Below are 16237 nucleotides of genomic sequence, written 5' to 3'. Positions count from 1 at the left end.
TAAAAAAAAAAAAAAAAAAAAAAAAAAAAAAAAAAAAAAAAAAAAAAAAAAAATTGTATTTATGTCTCACATTGGCTATTTAAAAAAAAAATCTTGCTGTTTCTGTGTGGACTGGCGACCTAACCAGGGTGTACCCCGCCTTTCACCCGATGTCAGTTGGGATTATCTCCAGCCCCCTGCGACCCTGTACGCAGGATAAGCGGTTGACGATGGATGGTTGTTTCTGTGGATATATTATAGCTGAATAAAATATGTATCGAGTGTGAGCATGTAGTTTGCAGGGTGTGGTGTCAGTAGGTGCATGACTGAATCATTTGCAGTGCTGTATGCACTGCTGTGCCAATGTTTATTTCAGGCCTCCCTGTACATTTTCTCACCAGAGAAGAGCAACCAGAGCTCCCCTCTCATGCTCTCAGGAATCCCCTTGAGGACCAGCTCCTTCGTCTTCTCAGTGCGGTACATACACACTCCCTGTCCATACTCTGCAAAGTGGTTCTTCCACGCCTGCTCCTTCAGGAACTCCTTCGCCTGAGCAAAGAGGGAAAACAATTTAATGGGATGCAGCGGCTCAAGTACAAATACTGTAACCTTTTGTTTTGTCAGAATCCTGCCTTATCTATTACACACCAGCAGTTTGGGTGAAAATACTGTTTTCTAATAGACTGTGTTAAATAAAGCCTGAACTATGCAAGAAATCAGTCTTGGAGAAAAATAATCTTGCTCTTAGCAGCAGTCCTCGATGAAGCCTAATTTCCATGCAGTGCAATGGCGTGAAAATGCCAATTATGGAAAGGCAAGCAAAACATATACAATGTGATAACTTAGTTCAAGACTACAAATAGACTTTAATGGAATCAGAGCGACTCAGTATTATTAGACAAGGTGTTAATATGTGGTGTACCACGTTTGACAAAATAAAATGCTTTTAATTGTATTTGAAGTGTATTTTTAATTTACCAGCTTGGGATTGAACTCTTCAGGTGAGCGGCGGCGGTACATGGTCATGAGGGCTTGTGTGGCCGTGGGCACGCTGCTGTCGTTTAGATTGAACGTACGCTCGCTTTCGGAACCCAGACTGTGCTGTGGGCTGCTGGAGAGCAGAGATCCATGCTGGGAGTAAACCTGGAGGGGACACACATATTCAAGCTCTGGAGCTTTTAAATGAACACTGTCACCACCACCGTTTACATTAGTCACATTATTTTCAAGATTTTGAATCGACTCACAGTAAACTAGCAGTTTCAGGACGGAAAACTAATCTTACCTCGTCGTCTGAACTGTTCAGGCTGCCGGTAAGTTCCCTCTCCAGGTGGATCTTGGAGGTGGTCTGCTGCAGAAAGTCAGAAATCCTCTGGACCAGGAAGTCACGGTCCTTCAGGTTAGCAAACAGGAAAGTCATACGATTCTTGGTACTGATGGAGAGTGGGCTCGGTAGCACGTTGGAACTGTCTGCCTTCTCCACAATAGTCACCTGGAAGAACGACGGGGAACATTAACAAAGCAATAAATGACAAGCAGCCACATCGACGTTTGAGTTAATAACCTAGAGATTTACCAAATTCACTCAATTTAAACACACAAAGTAGTTCTTACATAGACATTAGTTGCTACTAAATGTTTGCATCCACTAACTGCCAGGCATCTTAGCGAACTCACAAAACTAATGTTAGCTTGCTAATATATAACTTGAGTCAAGAGTAAAGCAGTTAAGTAACTAATAATAAACACTGATTAAAGCTGTTCAATGACATCAGCTGGGAAGATGTTGCATTGTTTCACAAAATTCATATAAATTATTACAAAACCTGTCAGACACGTTGGACTAAATTACCAAATAACGTCATTAGGTTAGCTTCATCTGAGAAAGATAAACTGCTGCTACTGAATGCTAATTCAGAAAACATATTTCTCATTGTATGCATATAAAAATTATATCTATGCTAGCATTAAAGTTTATAATATTGTTTCCCTTAAACATATTTTCTGGAAGTTTATGTTACAGACTGTGAGGCTGAATTGACTTCTTGTTTACATAATTGATTGCTTCTGATTGGATGGCGCTTCAGATGTTTCAACACAATTTAGTAAACAACTAGATTGAAACAACTTCATTTCATCCAGTTATTGTAACTCAGACGGTGACATTCAGACAGAACAACTCACCTCACGTAGCGGGATGATGAGGCTGCACAGCGTCTCTTCCTTGCTGGTGAAGCAGATGTAGTTGGTGGAAACGAACATCTGTCCCAGGATGTGCATCTTGTTAAAGGGGGTCCACAGGGTGCAGTCTGTATGTCCGTCCAGTTTTTCATCTTTGGGCAGACGGAAGAGCGCCCGGTAGCGCTCACTCTTAGCTCTCGCATCTAAATCCCTAAAAGGATGGAAAATATGGAGTCAAATAGATTATAAAATAGTATATAAGCTTGGTTTTAAAACCTAAACTTGCAACACCGTTTTAGACTTTCATCCTCCTTTGTTGAGTGTCTGGATAACCAACTACTCTACCAGCCATAAGACCTTAATGTTCACATTGACTGCATGTCATAAACATGTGTAAACAGCATTTATTATTGATGAACATAAAGTGTTCCTGCTCCGCATCAGTTCTTTCTTACCTCTTGAGTGCCGACACCTTCTTGGGTGACTTCTTCTTGAGCTTGGGTAGCGAGCGGTCCTGCTCGAAGCCTTTGTTGTCCAGCAGCTGACGCATGGCGATGTTGGCCAGCTGCTCCGCCAGCTTAAAGGTCTCATTGATGTTGAGGAAGACGGAGAATACGTGCTCGTTGACGCGGGTGCTCACCTTGATCACATCAGGCAGCAGGAGGGTGGCACTCTTCTCCAGCTGGGTAATATCTGCCCAACGCACCTCCAGTTTGGCTGACAATTACAAATGAGAGATAAGAGACATCTAAATAGACAGACAGAGTGAGAGATAGAGCGAATTAGAGAGAGATCGATAGCGACAAGTTAAGGCAAACTAATGGACTGAAGTAACCCTCAGGATATGGTTTAAGACTTGCAAAGAGTTTCACCTTGAGATGTATTGCAATAGTAAAACGATTAACAGTTTGATATGTGGTTTAACCCATTACAAATGTCAGATCCTGTCTTTTGCTTGAAGACGTCGGCAAAAGTAAAGTTAGGTAAAACGACAGCAATTACAGGTAGGTAACATATAAAGACAGACACATAAATAGTAAAATCCATATCCAACCTTCTTTTCCTAGTAAGTAGGAGTAGAAACAGAGGTGGTTGATGCTGAGGTAGAGCCATCCCTGTCGTGGCACCTTGCCTTTCCAGTAGCTGCAGGAGTAATAGTTGACCAGCTTCTCCTCCTCCGGCATCCCGAACAGCTTGCGAAACTTGGCGCTGGCCTCCTTGAACTTGTCTGTGTCGTCGTCCTCTTTGACATCATGGTTCTTGTTGTACTCTGCGATGATGCCCTGAGGCAAGGTGGAAAGAGACAGAATGAGGTAATGAGATGGGATAAGAAAAATTGGGATTTTAAAAGAGAAAACCAGCAGTAGTCAGTCAGTGAAAGCAAATTCCACATCGTTATATGCATCGAGCATGGACTGCTACAGTTCTGAAGTGATCAGATCTTACCAGCAGTAAATTGGCAAAAGGAGCTCAGAATTGTTTGTTGTTTTTAAATGATTTTTGTAAGGAGTTTTTTAATATGCCTTTTCTACACTGCTTGTTTAACAACTGATTCTCTTCAGAGCAAGAAAGACTGCACCACCACAATCTCATAAACGCTGGATGGAGGATGTTATTGCACATGCACATCTTAAACTCAAAACAGATGGCTTTATAAGATCTGGCAACCTTTTCTGTTTGTTTTTCCAAAATAGGACTGGTCTTCATTAATGTGTACAACGTCACAATGTACTTTTTATTTTTACCCTCTCTGCTCTGTCTTTTATTTTATTGTCTTTACATTGTTAAATATGCATTTTTGTACTCTGCTTTATATTGATATTTAATAAGGATACAATTTTGCCAGAAAAAATGTTTTAATGTCAGACTTTTAAGTTTCTTTGATAATGTTACTATGTTTTATTAACATTATTTTGTGCAAGAGAGAGAGGGGAGATGACACGCAGCAAAGGACAAATTTGAAGTTCAAACATCAAACTAAACAAAATGAGTAGTTACCTGGACCTTTCCTTTGACAAAGGTGGTTATGTCATTCTCATTCTCAAAGATGGAGAGAGTCTGCAGCAGGTTATGTTCCAGCCATTCCCAGTGCTCTGTGATCTCTTTACGGGAGGTTCCTGCAGAGGAGTGAGGAGGGAAAGTCAGAACACTCAACCACTGGGTTCACAGGAGGAGCATGACGGTGTAATGTTTCAGTTCAGTCAGTCATGTGTGTATTCGTTTGTATTCTTAAACAGTGATTTGGGAGATCCTCTTTAACTGGAGGACAGGCTAATGATGAAAAAATCATCAGTGCAAATCAAATGTGAAGAGCAAAGAGTAAAATGAAATGCATATCCTCCACCTCCTATGTTTAAAACATAAAGCAGGACATTAAAATGATCATTTTGTTAATGTAATCAATGAGGTTAAAAACTGATTTTTTTGGCTGCAGGAGAAGGAGGCAGCCACTGTGAACCATTATCTCTCAACACCGCTGCAAGCAGCCCTTCAGTGAGTGCACATTCACTGCATTAGCCTCATCTGACGGGCTGCTCTACCCTATCTCTATCTCTGGGAACTGGGAGAGGTGGAGAGGGAGGGAAGGTGGGGATACATAGCCATTTCAAAGCCAGGCTAGTCTTCTGTAGGCCTCCATTTCAGACAGTAAAAAATTATTCTCTTTTCACATACTGTACACATTTAGTAGTAACTGCTGAATTAAATACATGGTTGCACATGTACCAAACAAATACATCTTTGCCAGTGTCTAAATAGTGTCACAAACTACAGCTAATTACAGCAGTTTGATCTTAATACCATAATCTTATCAAGCATCATCCTGGTTAATTTCTAAGCATTCCCAACATGTGTGGGTTGCATTTTATTGCCCCCAAACTCCAAATAATGGTAGTGCACAGAACACATGCGAAACGAGTATGAAGAAATTCAGGTAAAAATAACATTGATGAATCATGGATTGGTGCACTATTTGTGAATGAGGCCCACTGTGTTTTTTATTCCGCAAAATGTTCTTCGTAGCAAAACCTGGTGCCTACATTACCCACACTCCAACCCAACTGCAGACAGGTCAATCTGACATGTGTGTGTGTGTTATGCTACTAGGGGTTAATGTTGTCTGGAGTCGCTAGCCTCAAGCAGAGATAAGGAGCAGGCTACAGAAGTCTGGTGCGCTCAGTTCTTTCTAACTACACTCATCCAGTGCAGAGCTCCTTTTCAACTAATTGTTTTGTGTAGAGCTGAAGTAAATAGTCAATTTACCAATTAGTTGATCTTCGGGAAATGAATGTAAACAATTTGGATGGTAAACTAATTGTAATTTGTGAGATAAAATGCTAAAATTTCACTGGTTCAAGTTTCTCAAATGTGATAATTTGCTGGTTGTCTTTTCTGATAGTAAACTGAATACCTTATGGGTTTTAGACTGTAGGTCGGAGAAAACAATTAGTCCGAGTATGTAAACAAAATTGTTAGTTGCATGCAGGCCGGGTTTTGTGTTGGAAGTGTTAAAAGCTTTTCCTAACATAAAGCTGGGATACAAAAAAAGAGTGCTGCTTTTAATTAGTCTGGAGTGTGGCTCCTAATTTGCATGACTTACTGCCAAAGACTGTCTACGAAGCACTCTTACTGGAATTAACAAGTAAAAGTAAGTCTCCCTACATAGAATATGCAGATTACATTAGTGTGAAGCTGAATAACACGACGTACACTCATATTTGAGTTTCGTTTCCTGCACATCCTGTATTCCTACCCTTTAAACCCTGTCTTTTAAATCCATAGGGCATGATGTAATGCTTGGCATTCAGCAGCTAAAAGGCATCATGTGTTGTGTGGTGGCTAGGTGAGGGGCGTGCTAGGGTAAAAATACAGAGGGGTCTATGCTGAAATAACCCATACCTTTATAATTTAAAGTGGTGTAAATCAACAAACTGAATTCTTAAAGTAGACTTGAGGTTAGTGGCATGTTTTCCTCTAAACGCTAACATTTTCCTCACAGTTTTTGAGCCAATAGTTCAAAGGGCACATACCATGAGCAATAGTCCAGTAAACTAAAGAGTCTGGAGTCTGGTACAGGATCCTATATGGGGCCATCCGAGCACTTGAGTCCAAGACAACATCCAGGGTCCCAACCAACAAACCTGTAAGAGGACAAAATACTGGTTAAAGAGTGAGAAACAGATCCTTCATACCAAACACTTTTTTTTTTTTTTTTTTTAACAAGGGCTAAATAAAGAACTTATTGTGTTAGTCCAAAAACAATAAAAACACACTCTTAAATTTACTCATGACATTCATAACATAGGCCCTTACAGACATGTAACAACCATAAATAACCATGTGAGATGTATACCAAATTAAGGCCATTAATACTTTCAGATCATTTTGTTATGTATGAGCAAAGGGGAAACCCGTGAGTTATTGTGGTTTAAGATTTGAGTATATGAAACACATCATGTGGCTTGAAATTAGTTGTTAGACGTGTTAGGCATGTTAGACCACTATTATTATGAATATGTTGTATTTGTGGACATGAGGCAATTCTGTTATGTGAAGCAGGGTGATACAGGAGGGCAGATTACCACAGGCGTGGAACTAACAGGCAGGCAGAGAAGGTGATAAAAGATTAAAGTAGCCTGAGAAAAAAGATGAATGTAATGAAATGATGGAGAATCATGGTGTAATGGTTTAACAGATTCCAGTGTTTCTTCGTACGGTAACTTACTGCAGTCCTGCTGGTGTTTGTCGTGCACACGCTATAAGGATGCACACGCACGTGCATAGTTTCACATTATTCCACTGATCTACAGGTGGTAGTAACGTGTCAAGCTACACAGAAAGCAAAAGCGGCAAAAAGGAAGACTGCTAGTGAGGGAAAACATGAGGTGTATCCCAAATGCATATTAATATGGTGTTTATAGTATCTTCACACTGGAAAAGTGACTAAATTTTGAATACTCCAACCAGAGAGCTTGCATAGTAAATACGGTTGATTTTTGAGTGTGCAGTTGATTCTCCCACAATGCAATGCAAAAAAGGAAATTGAGGAGTTGCTTACTGCTGGAAAAAAAAATGTGGGTGGTTGTGAAACAGCTCCTGAAAGATCTTAAGAACAAAAATAAGTAAATCTGCCTTAAGAAAGTGATTTAGCTTTTTGTGAAGTTTAAACTTGGAGTGACGATGAAAACAATACAGGTTTCAAAATAAATTTTTAAAAATCTACTTTGGAAAGGCCTCAAAAAACCAATTTATGCAATTGATTCAAGAACAGTTACAACTGAAAACCCTTTTATTAGACTTCCTAATTAGAAAGTGGTACCACAATAACTTTTGATTTTGACACCATTTTCCAAGCAAGTCAAAGCTTTTGGTGGCTGTGAATATTCTCCTTGATACCGAGTCGGTATACGTTCAACTGCCATGAGAGACAGGCTATTTTTGTGCAGCAGCTCATCAGGCAAAAACAGTGAGTCACAGAGGGAGAGAGGATGGGTGGGAGGAGGGGAGAAGGGAAGCTGAAATATTTTTAGAAGAAAACATGTCTCAAGGAAATAGAGAAATAACAAAAGTACTGTATGATATCTGTGTGGTTTAGATCAGAGACTACAGTTTGTTATTATCTGCCTTCTACTCTTCTCATGCCTATTCATATCTGCCTTGCTCCACATATCTTCCTTTTTCGTCTTTACTTATCAGTCCATCTCATAATTTTGTCCGAATGGACGCTCAAGAACAGCAACAATAGCAGACCATGATGTCTTTAACCTTACACCCTGATGGTGATTGTGGTTGTCTTAGTGATTGCCCTCCTGTCATGTGTCTGAGCCAGTTCATGAGAACTGACCACTTGACTTTATCCACGGGGCTGAAGAAGTCAATAAAAAAAAAAAGACGTTGTTCTGTAGACGAGTGGAGTCTTAATCACACTGAAACTAATAAGATAGTGCAGCATGACACTTTGGTTTAGTCCCTTTGTGAGAAACAAACTGTTGAGAGTAAAGTCAACTTCCTCTTTAACAAAAGAAAATCCCAACAGTGTGTACTGAAAAGTTCAACAGTTGCTCACACATTGACCTCAGAGAGAGCACAGTCATCTTTTCCTCTCAAAGTACATTTACCTGAAATACAAAAAGTGATACAGAAAATGCAAGTATCTCCCGCTCTTTCTTGGCATCCTGAAAAAGAAATTCATAAAAAGCAGCAAATTTGGACTTTAGTTGCACTGCATGTAATGAATAGTTCGGCCTACGATGTGTGAGTTGAGGTTTAACGCAGGAAACTGAGGGGTTACGCACAAGAAGAGACCACTGAAGGGTGTTAGACCCACTTGACATCTACCCTTTCCCTCTTCTAGTTGGACTGACATAAGTGAAACCCAAAACAGACGGAAACAAAGTTGTTTGTTTCCAATTGTGGATTGAACATCTTGTTGTTTATCTATAACCGGCAACCCCAAGCATCACATGCCTCTGCAGCATTAACTCATCCAACCAGAGTCCAGGTGACTGCTAGTTCCAACTCACACCTCTGCCTTTACAGAGACAATTTCCTTCCACACGCTGATTGAGTGGGTGCATAACCTACAGAACACACAACACACAACTGTAATGGTACATGTTCAGTTTATTATTTCTAAGGGGTTAGGAAAACATTCTCCTTGCGAACAGAACAAGCCATAAAATCATGTGATCCTTTGTGCCCCTCTTCTCAGAAACAAGGACACAGTCAGAGCTCCCGACTGTTAGAGCAAAACAAATCACCTTCTCAGGAACATTCGTGTTTTTCCCTCTCAGTGAAAAAACAAGAACCCAAACCCAGACCATGAGGAAAAATACCTAGTTGTTTTCTTTTGTTTATATCCTCATTCTGCCAAACTAGCTTTGGGGGAGGGTGGTTGCTGGTGTAGAATGTTTGCATTGATCGCACAAAGGACCACAGTCTCTCTTAGACTTAAAATCAATACTGTTTCAGAGAACAGAAACCTGATACAAGGTTGAATCATCATCAACTCTCAAGTTTCATGGCCTCCACATATGCAATAAAATGTATTTTCCAGCTTCTTCGCCATTTCTCAGCATTTCTACATATACGGACATGAAACACAAGTCCTAAAGCTCAGGATAACTGAGTGGCCTACAAAGGACACGATCAGTATCTATCTGGCATGACGCACTTTCAGCCAAATGTACAGTAATTACCAGCTGCATTGTGAAATACGGTGTCAAGTTGTCAAATTGCGTAACAGCTGACACGACGGCCTGATTCTGAATTGATCCGCAGTCTTATAAAGATTCTCTGAAGACAATATGTTCAGGTCCACATATAGACAACAAAGGACACTTTGATGCGTCCCACCAGCTTTGTCTCTGCACTGTCCTACAAATACTGCCCATGCAAATTATGTAATTAGATAACACTGTAAGTGACTGTTAAAAGCTGGTAGCTTAACTGGTTTAATGCACAGTGCAAATTACAATAAACATGAAACTGAGCAAGTACAGTGCATCCAATCCTGTAGACCCATTTGCAGCTTTCTTAGGTCAAATTGTATTTTTATGTGTTAAGTCCCTTGTGGAGTTTTTTGTTCCATACTGTTTCCACCATGGTCCCATTTGTTCATGTTGCCCTTGCTGCCCTGCTTCAGCAAACTGATTGACAAAGGTGTGTTTGTGTTTAGCTATGTTTCTTGTATTGTTTCATATGTTATGTATCATGAATCTGTTTGTCCCTGTTATGTTATTTTTCATACCCTTCCCTTCAAGAGGATGTCCTCCTCATGCCTGGTTGTAAATAAGATAAATAAAGTTTCTCGTAAGCAAACTAAGTTAGAGTATAACTAAGTAACTAACTCAGTTAGTACATTCAATATTTCACACCATAAGCCTTGTGTGTATCCTGGTCTAAAAAACATGTTGAATGTATTTCCTTCCTCATAAAACATCTGCAAAAATATTTTTTTGTTTAAGTTTGAAAAGGTTTTCTATTTTTATATTATATATATATATATATATATATATATATATACACACACACACACATACACATACATACACACACACACACACACACACACACACACATACATATACACACACACACATATACACACACATATACACATATACAAAACCTCAAGTAGATTGAATGTACAGATTTGTGCCTGGCTCTGTAAAACTGGTGCTGCTGATGGTGTCCCCTCTCCCTGGAAGAAGTGCTTGTGGACAGTGCCAGTGTGACTGGTCGCCGAGTGCCAACTGGCACACAGTACAAGTCAGCATTTACATAACAATGACATCATCCCCTAGCACCACTTCACGTTGCCACAGTAAGAACTCACCAGAGACTGAAAAAAGGAGGCTGCAGGTCTTATTTTGAATTACTAGTATCAAAAAGGGTTCAACCTATAGCTGGACAATAAAACAATAATGATAATTATCGCAATATAATTTTCTTCACTAACAATATATGTATAAATGTTAAGTAAATGTCAGATTTCATTCATTTGAATAACAAAGCTATGAGCACTTAATCTTTCAATTAAGATACTTATTTTGTTGAGAAAAGGGACTGAAAAACGCATATATGCATATTTGTTGAAAAAAGATGTTCTAGCTCAGATTTGTACAGTGATCCATTGTTCGGCAAGTGTTTCATGTTCTGACCATAAATAATAGTTTAAAACTGCAATTAACCATCTACTTTCTTCAACTTTCACCCAGGAGCAAAAACAGCCTTTAAAACTTTAAAGAAATAAGGATTTGACATTTATCATGGTAATTATCGATATCGAATGACAGGAAAGTTTTTATTGTGACAACATTTTTGGCCACATCACAAATAATGTATTCTAAATGTGTATCCAGTGTATTATATTTGGCTGTATGTATTTTGTTTAAGTCTGAAACCTAACAAAACCTTAATGTTTAGTTTAAGCCTTTATTAGTCAGACTGGGGTTGGTAAATATGAAAATGTACAGAGATTATGTAATACTGTTCATACCCCGGATGGTATCCCTTTAATATCTCTGGCTGTAGCTGGTCAGCATTGCTTTGTAGTAATACTGGATTTAAGACTTATGTGGTATCAGTGGTTCCCAACCTGAGGGTCAGGACCTCCACAAGGGGACGTGAAATCAATTTCACAGGTCGCAAGATAATGACAGAGGTGAGAAATAATAAAAAAATATGTATATAATATATTCTGCAACAAAACATGCAAGTTGGTGAGGGGTCACAAATAGCAATATTATGGGGTCTCAAGAAAAACAGGTCGGGGACACCTGAGGTATATCATGATATACAGTACATCTATTTCATTACATACATATTTTCATCTTTTTTTTTTTTTTTTTTTTTTATCTCTTTCACCCACTACTTCAGACTGGTCCTAAGTGGCAAATTTTCTCTTATCGGTGTGACAGCTCAATGAGCAGTGACACTGACTGACACTGAATGAGAAATACTCAGCAGGGAACAGAAGCTGAGCTGATCAATCAGTGATAAGAGCATGTCTTTCACTTTTCACAGTTTTGAATCAAAAGCAAAAGATGCCTTGAAATAATCCAAATTCACACAGCTGTAATTTGTGGTTTTTGGCTGAATGTACAGAACACCATGTCAAACCTGACTGGCTGTACTAGAGAGGGGATTACCAGCTGGGCGAGGGGGCAACATCTGGGACCACTAGAGTCCCTGATAAGCCCCAGGTTCACTGTGTGACAAATGTTTTGTGATCATTTAACCCATTGCAAATTTTTTTTGGTGACATAAGGGCCTTGAAGTGGGTCCGGCTTAATTACCTGATCTTGAGGCACTGTGTAAAAATCTACCATTAAGACCTTCATTATTTACTGATACAGATCTTACATGACGCATATTCCTAAATGTAGTTTTGTTTAAACATGCAACCACATCGCTAATATGGGGCCGTATTATGACCTTAATATAAAATACACATTGGGGTGAATGAAGCGTTTATAGGTGCCTAGCAGCTCATATTTAAGGCCACCCATTGATGTCCTTCTGCCTTAGCCTGTATCAGATATAACTCTTTTACACTGTTAAGGTTTCACACAGCAAAACATGTGTAATCATCTGTTAAAAAGCATCTGATCTGTTAAACATGAGGAAGTGCCACACTTTGTGATGAACTGCAACCAGCTGAATTCAGGTCAAGGAATCAACCCAATTTTAACAGTCTGAGTAAAAAAACACAACAACAGGACAGCAGGCTGTTTAACTGTCATTCTCGGCCAGTCATTTCCATACCCTGACCATCTTCCTCCTGATGCTGCTGCTTGACCCATTTTGGATGAAATAAGCAAGAGGGAGGAGTTGGAGTGAGAGAAGGAAGAAGGGGAATGATTCAGCATGAATAGCAAACAGACCATGTCTATGGTTGGCGGTCAAATAGATTCACTGTTATTGAGCTGCTGCACAAGAACAGCAACAACTATTGTTCTTGTATTGTGCTTCTTGTAATGGTAGAAAGAGAGACTAATTTCCCATGCAGGCAGGAGTAGGCCCCACCATCCTTTTCATGACCTATAATATAACCTATTATCTGGAGGAATTAATATGATCAGACAGTAGATGTGCTGGACTTTGTCCTTTCATTGGTTATGTTTGATATCAGCATTCATTAAAGCAGGCTGACAAGAGGGTGAATACATAAACTAGTAAACACATGTATTTAAATGTTATTTGCTGACAGACATAGCCAGGTGAAAGGCCACCTGTGGCAGCTGATTGATCATGTGATCCCCCTCACATTATCAGTCCATGTGTTTCCTGATGTCAGACAACAACACAATCAATCCACCTGGCATATCGTGGCCCACTTTTCATCATCAATAATCTCTGAATTTAAATAACAAATAGGCAGTCTTTGCTATTGATCCATGACAAAAGGCCACAATAATACGACTCACCTGCCAGTCCTCCGCCTCCCTCCCCGTGGCCCTTCCGTTTCTGGAGGATGAAATATGGATTTGCTCTCTCGGTGATCCATAATGCACCCGCCAGTAACACATCTTCGGGACTGACCCACATAATTCTCCCGTTTTTTTAAGGTAACATTGAACACACAGGCTTTCTGATGTCGATCATCAAACTGGTTCGAACGGAAGGCGTGATTATTTCTAGCAGGGATTATTAAATTATTAAAGCGCCGATGGAGGGCTGCTATTGTTGGACACTATTCTCCTCCTCGACCCTTCAAATATCGACCAGTCTTGGATGCCCGAGCGAAAGTAAGACGCGCAAAGCTGCCAGGCACTATTCGGATGGGATCGGCCTACAATATGGAAGTCCAACAACAAATGTCGTGTACACAAACCTCCCCTTGCACCACCAGCGTATTGTGTGCTGCACAGGCTTTTAAATAAATTAATTTCTTTGACGTTCGGGAGGCAGCCTGGCTCGTTTTGCTGCCGCACAGCGCAGTGCTGGATCAGTCTTTGTTGTCCATGCTCCTCCGTGGCAGGTGCGATCCTGTCGGTGTCGATGTCTGCGCTGTTGTTTTGCAGAGGGAAACCGCGTTACAGCCGATCAAAATGAACACCTAACAGTCTGTATGCCTTCCCGTCTACAATGCCCGCCCGTGTACTGAAGCATAAAGACGACACTTCAACACAGAATCCGCCGATAACGCAGCGATCGTGTGCTCCTGCTGCTCCGCTGTAGCGCCTCCGCTGCTGCCACACGCAAAATAAATAAATAAGCGTGCGCGTCACTGGCTGACAACCGCGCGACGTCAGAGAGCAGGAGGTGGAGGCACGTGGGGAAATAATTTGCCTAACATTAATATACTCAAGTTATTCAAATGGTTTTCATTCTGTCACTCAACGTTATGGAGATGTGGGCTACTGTAAGTATGTCAACATGGCAGCTGGAAACTAAGATGCGAAACACGGAACATAAACATGTCCTCTGCGTCTTAACCTGACCAGACCCACACACAGACAGTGGAGTAGTGGTGAGCAGCAGTCCACCGTTAATGCCATGGCAGGTATCCCTTTGATAATGTGTCTCTGTAGTATATTAGATGATGTTGTCCATCACTACTGTATTAGATTTTTGGGGGATTTTTGCATAAATGTATTGAAGTTTCTTGATTCGTCAGGTTGTCACATTTGCTAAGACATTTCTTGAAACCTTCACCTATTTTCTTAAAACTTTAAACACAAAACCTAATCTTTAAAGCACAAATCCCCTAGACTCTTCTGGCAAATCAGGCAATCACCTCAAAACCATGTAAACTGTGTTCAAAATCACAAAGCTTTCAGAAGACAGAACATTCATGAGACACTACATCAAACAAGTGAGAACACAGCGTTCATGGCATGTAGTTACAGAAAATGATTTTATTTTTAGTATAGGAAACACATTTTGCAAATAAAAAAAGTACAGTAATCACAACTTAGTACACTGAATATATTCAGTATATAAGTAATACAGTATTAAATGTCAGCACTTACATAAAAATACATTAAGCCCAAAGAAAACTCAAAATGAAAAGCACATTACATTAAAAAATGTAAAAAGAGATTCATTCTGCCTCAGCATTACATCTTTGTGCCTGGTCCGACCACAGGACTTTGTCCACATCATGCAACATGCAACCTTGTCCCTTGCAAAGTAACATGGCAAAAACCCTCTGGTGTTCTGGACCCAGCTATAACAGCACTCCACACTTATCTCACCACAGGTCAATTCCATAGCCTGTAAGAAAGTATATATATGGGTTGCGGTCATAGACCTTCCACCACCAGGCAGACAAAAGCTCTTCTATTGGGTTGAAGGAAACTGCTGTATGGTGGAATGTAAACATTTATGAATTGCTGGTTGATGTTGAACCACTCGCGTATCTGGAAACCACTGTGAAAGCTGACATTGTCCCAAACCACGACATTAACAGGATGCACTGCCTGCTGACAATGCATCCAAAGACCACCCAGAAATGTAAGATGATATTCAGTGTTATATGACCCCAAGTGATGATGATGATGGTGACATTGCCATTACGCTGGCCAGTGACTTGACCACATATTGGTTTGATCACACCATTAGAAACAAGTGTGAAGAATTATGAGTTGTTGTGTGTAAACGCTGAAAGCTGTGTTGTGTTTAACTTTTACTGCCCGTATTTACCATTTTGCAACACAAGCGCATCAAAGTGCAAAATGTGTTTTAGTGAATGAGAATGGAGAGTTTTGCAAAAAGAGTGGATGAGATTTGCAAATGGTTTCCGACTACCTGAACTTATTTAAGGTTTTGCCAAGTGATTGATTTGACAAATGGGTTTAGGCCACTGAGCATTTGGTTCACAGAATGGGTTTAGTGTTTTAGCAATTCAGAAAAACTGTAATTCTATTAATTTTAAAATTATGTAGGCTACCTCCATTCATTATACATATTGATTTTGCCAAGTAAAATAGCACGATTATGATAGAGACCACCACCTAAGAGCTCTTACTATCTCAATTGTACTTTAGTGGTGTGTATTACAAAACAAATGTGTAATTCAGCCAAGTTACTGCCACACAGTGTTGTCTGTGGCCTTTGGAGTCCAGCCTTGTACCACCCATCATTAATGAGCACTGCAACAATAAATATTAGCTTGTAGTTTTATAAAGGATATTGGCAAAACATATAGTTATATCATTAGTAGTATTATCATACTAGGAAAGTGAAAATATGAAAGATTAGGAGCAAAGAAACATGGATGACTACTAAATACAATACAAACACTACGAGATTGTAACACAGCTGAGAGTTTTGTAGGGTTTCCTGCACTTTGAGGCCTGTCAAAAACAGGATGTAGGAAGACACGGAGCACTTTATTCATAGGTTGACTCAACTCAACCGAAACGCGTCTTTCAGGTGGTGGTTTATAAACTTTCCCCTCCGGTAAACCGCGCCGAGTCGACAGGCCGCACACTTGCAGGACTGACTCCTCCACAACAGTTGTTATTGCAGATGCAGGGGCAGAGATGAGTGAAACACCATTACAGTACCTCCACAAACTCATGTATGGTTTCGTCTATGGGTTTGTACATAGGTAGCCTGTACAATAGGT

General features: G+C 40.0%; 1 protein-coding gene across 1 annotated transcript in view; it reads right to left on the bottom strand.

Moving 5' to 3' along the window:
* tbc1d9 (TBC1 domain family, member 9 (with GRAM domain)) overlaps positions 1-13835 on the bottom strand; it is a 22463-nt gene extending 8628 nt beyond the window's left edge. The window contains exons 1-9 of the mRNA XM_046047605.1: positions 13089-13835; positions 6189-6299; positions 4159-4277; positions 3215-3443; positions 2616-2877; positions 2164-2371; positions 1265-1471; positions 958-1122; positions 378-528 (exon numbers count right to left, since the gene is read on the bottom strand). Coding sequence (XP_045903561.1) covers positions 378-528; positions 958-1122; positions 1265-1471; positions 2164-2371; positions 2616-2877; positions 3215-3443; positions 4159-4277; positions 6189-6299; positions 13089-13209 — 1573 coding nt within the window. The 5' untranslated portion in view covers positions 13210-13835. The remainder of the gene's footprint in view (positions 1-377; positions 529-957; positions 1123-1264; positions 1472-2163; positions 2372-2615; positions 2878-3214; positions 3444-4158; positions 4278-6188; positions 6300-13088) is intronic.
* Positions 13836-16237: the final 2402 nt, after the last annotated feature.

This window comes from Micropterus dolomieu, linkage group LG04 (genome assembly GCF_021292245.1).
Source record: "Micropterus dolomieu isolate WLL.071019.BEF.003 ecotype Adirondacks linkage group LG04, ASM2129224v1, whole genome shotgun sequence".
In the NCBI taxonomy this organism is placed as follows: Eukaryota; Metazoa; Chordata; class Actinopteri; order Centrarchiformes; family Centrarchidae; genus Micropterus; species Micropterus dolomieu.
The sequence above is the reverse complement of the archived record's forward strand: the minus strand, read 5'-3'. Positions and strand labels throughout refer to the sequence as shown.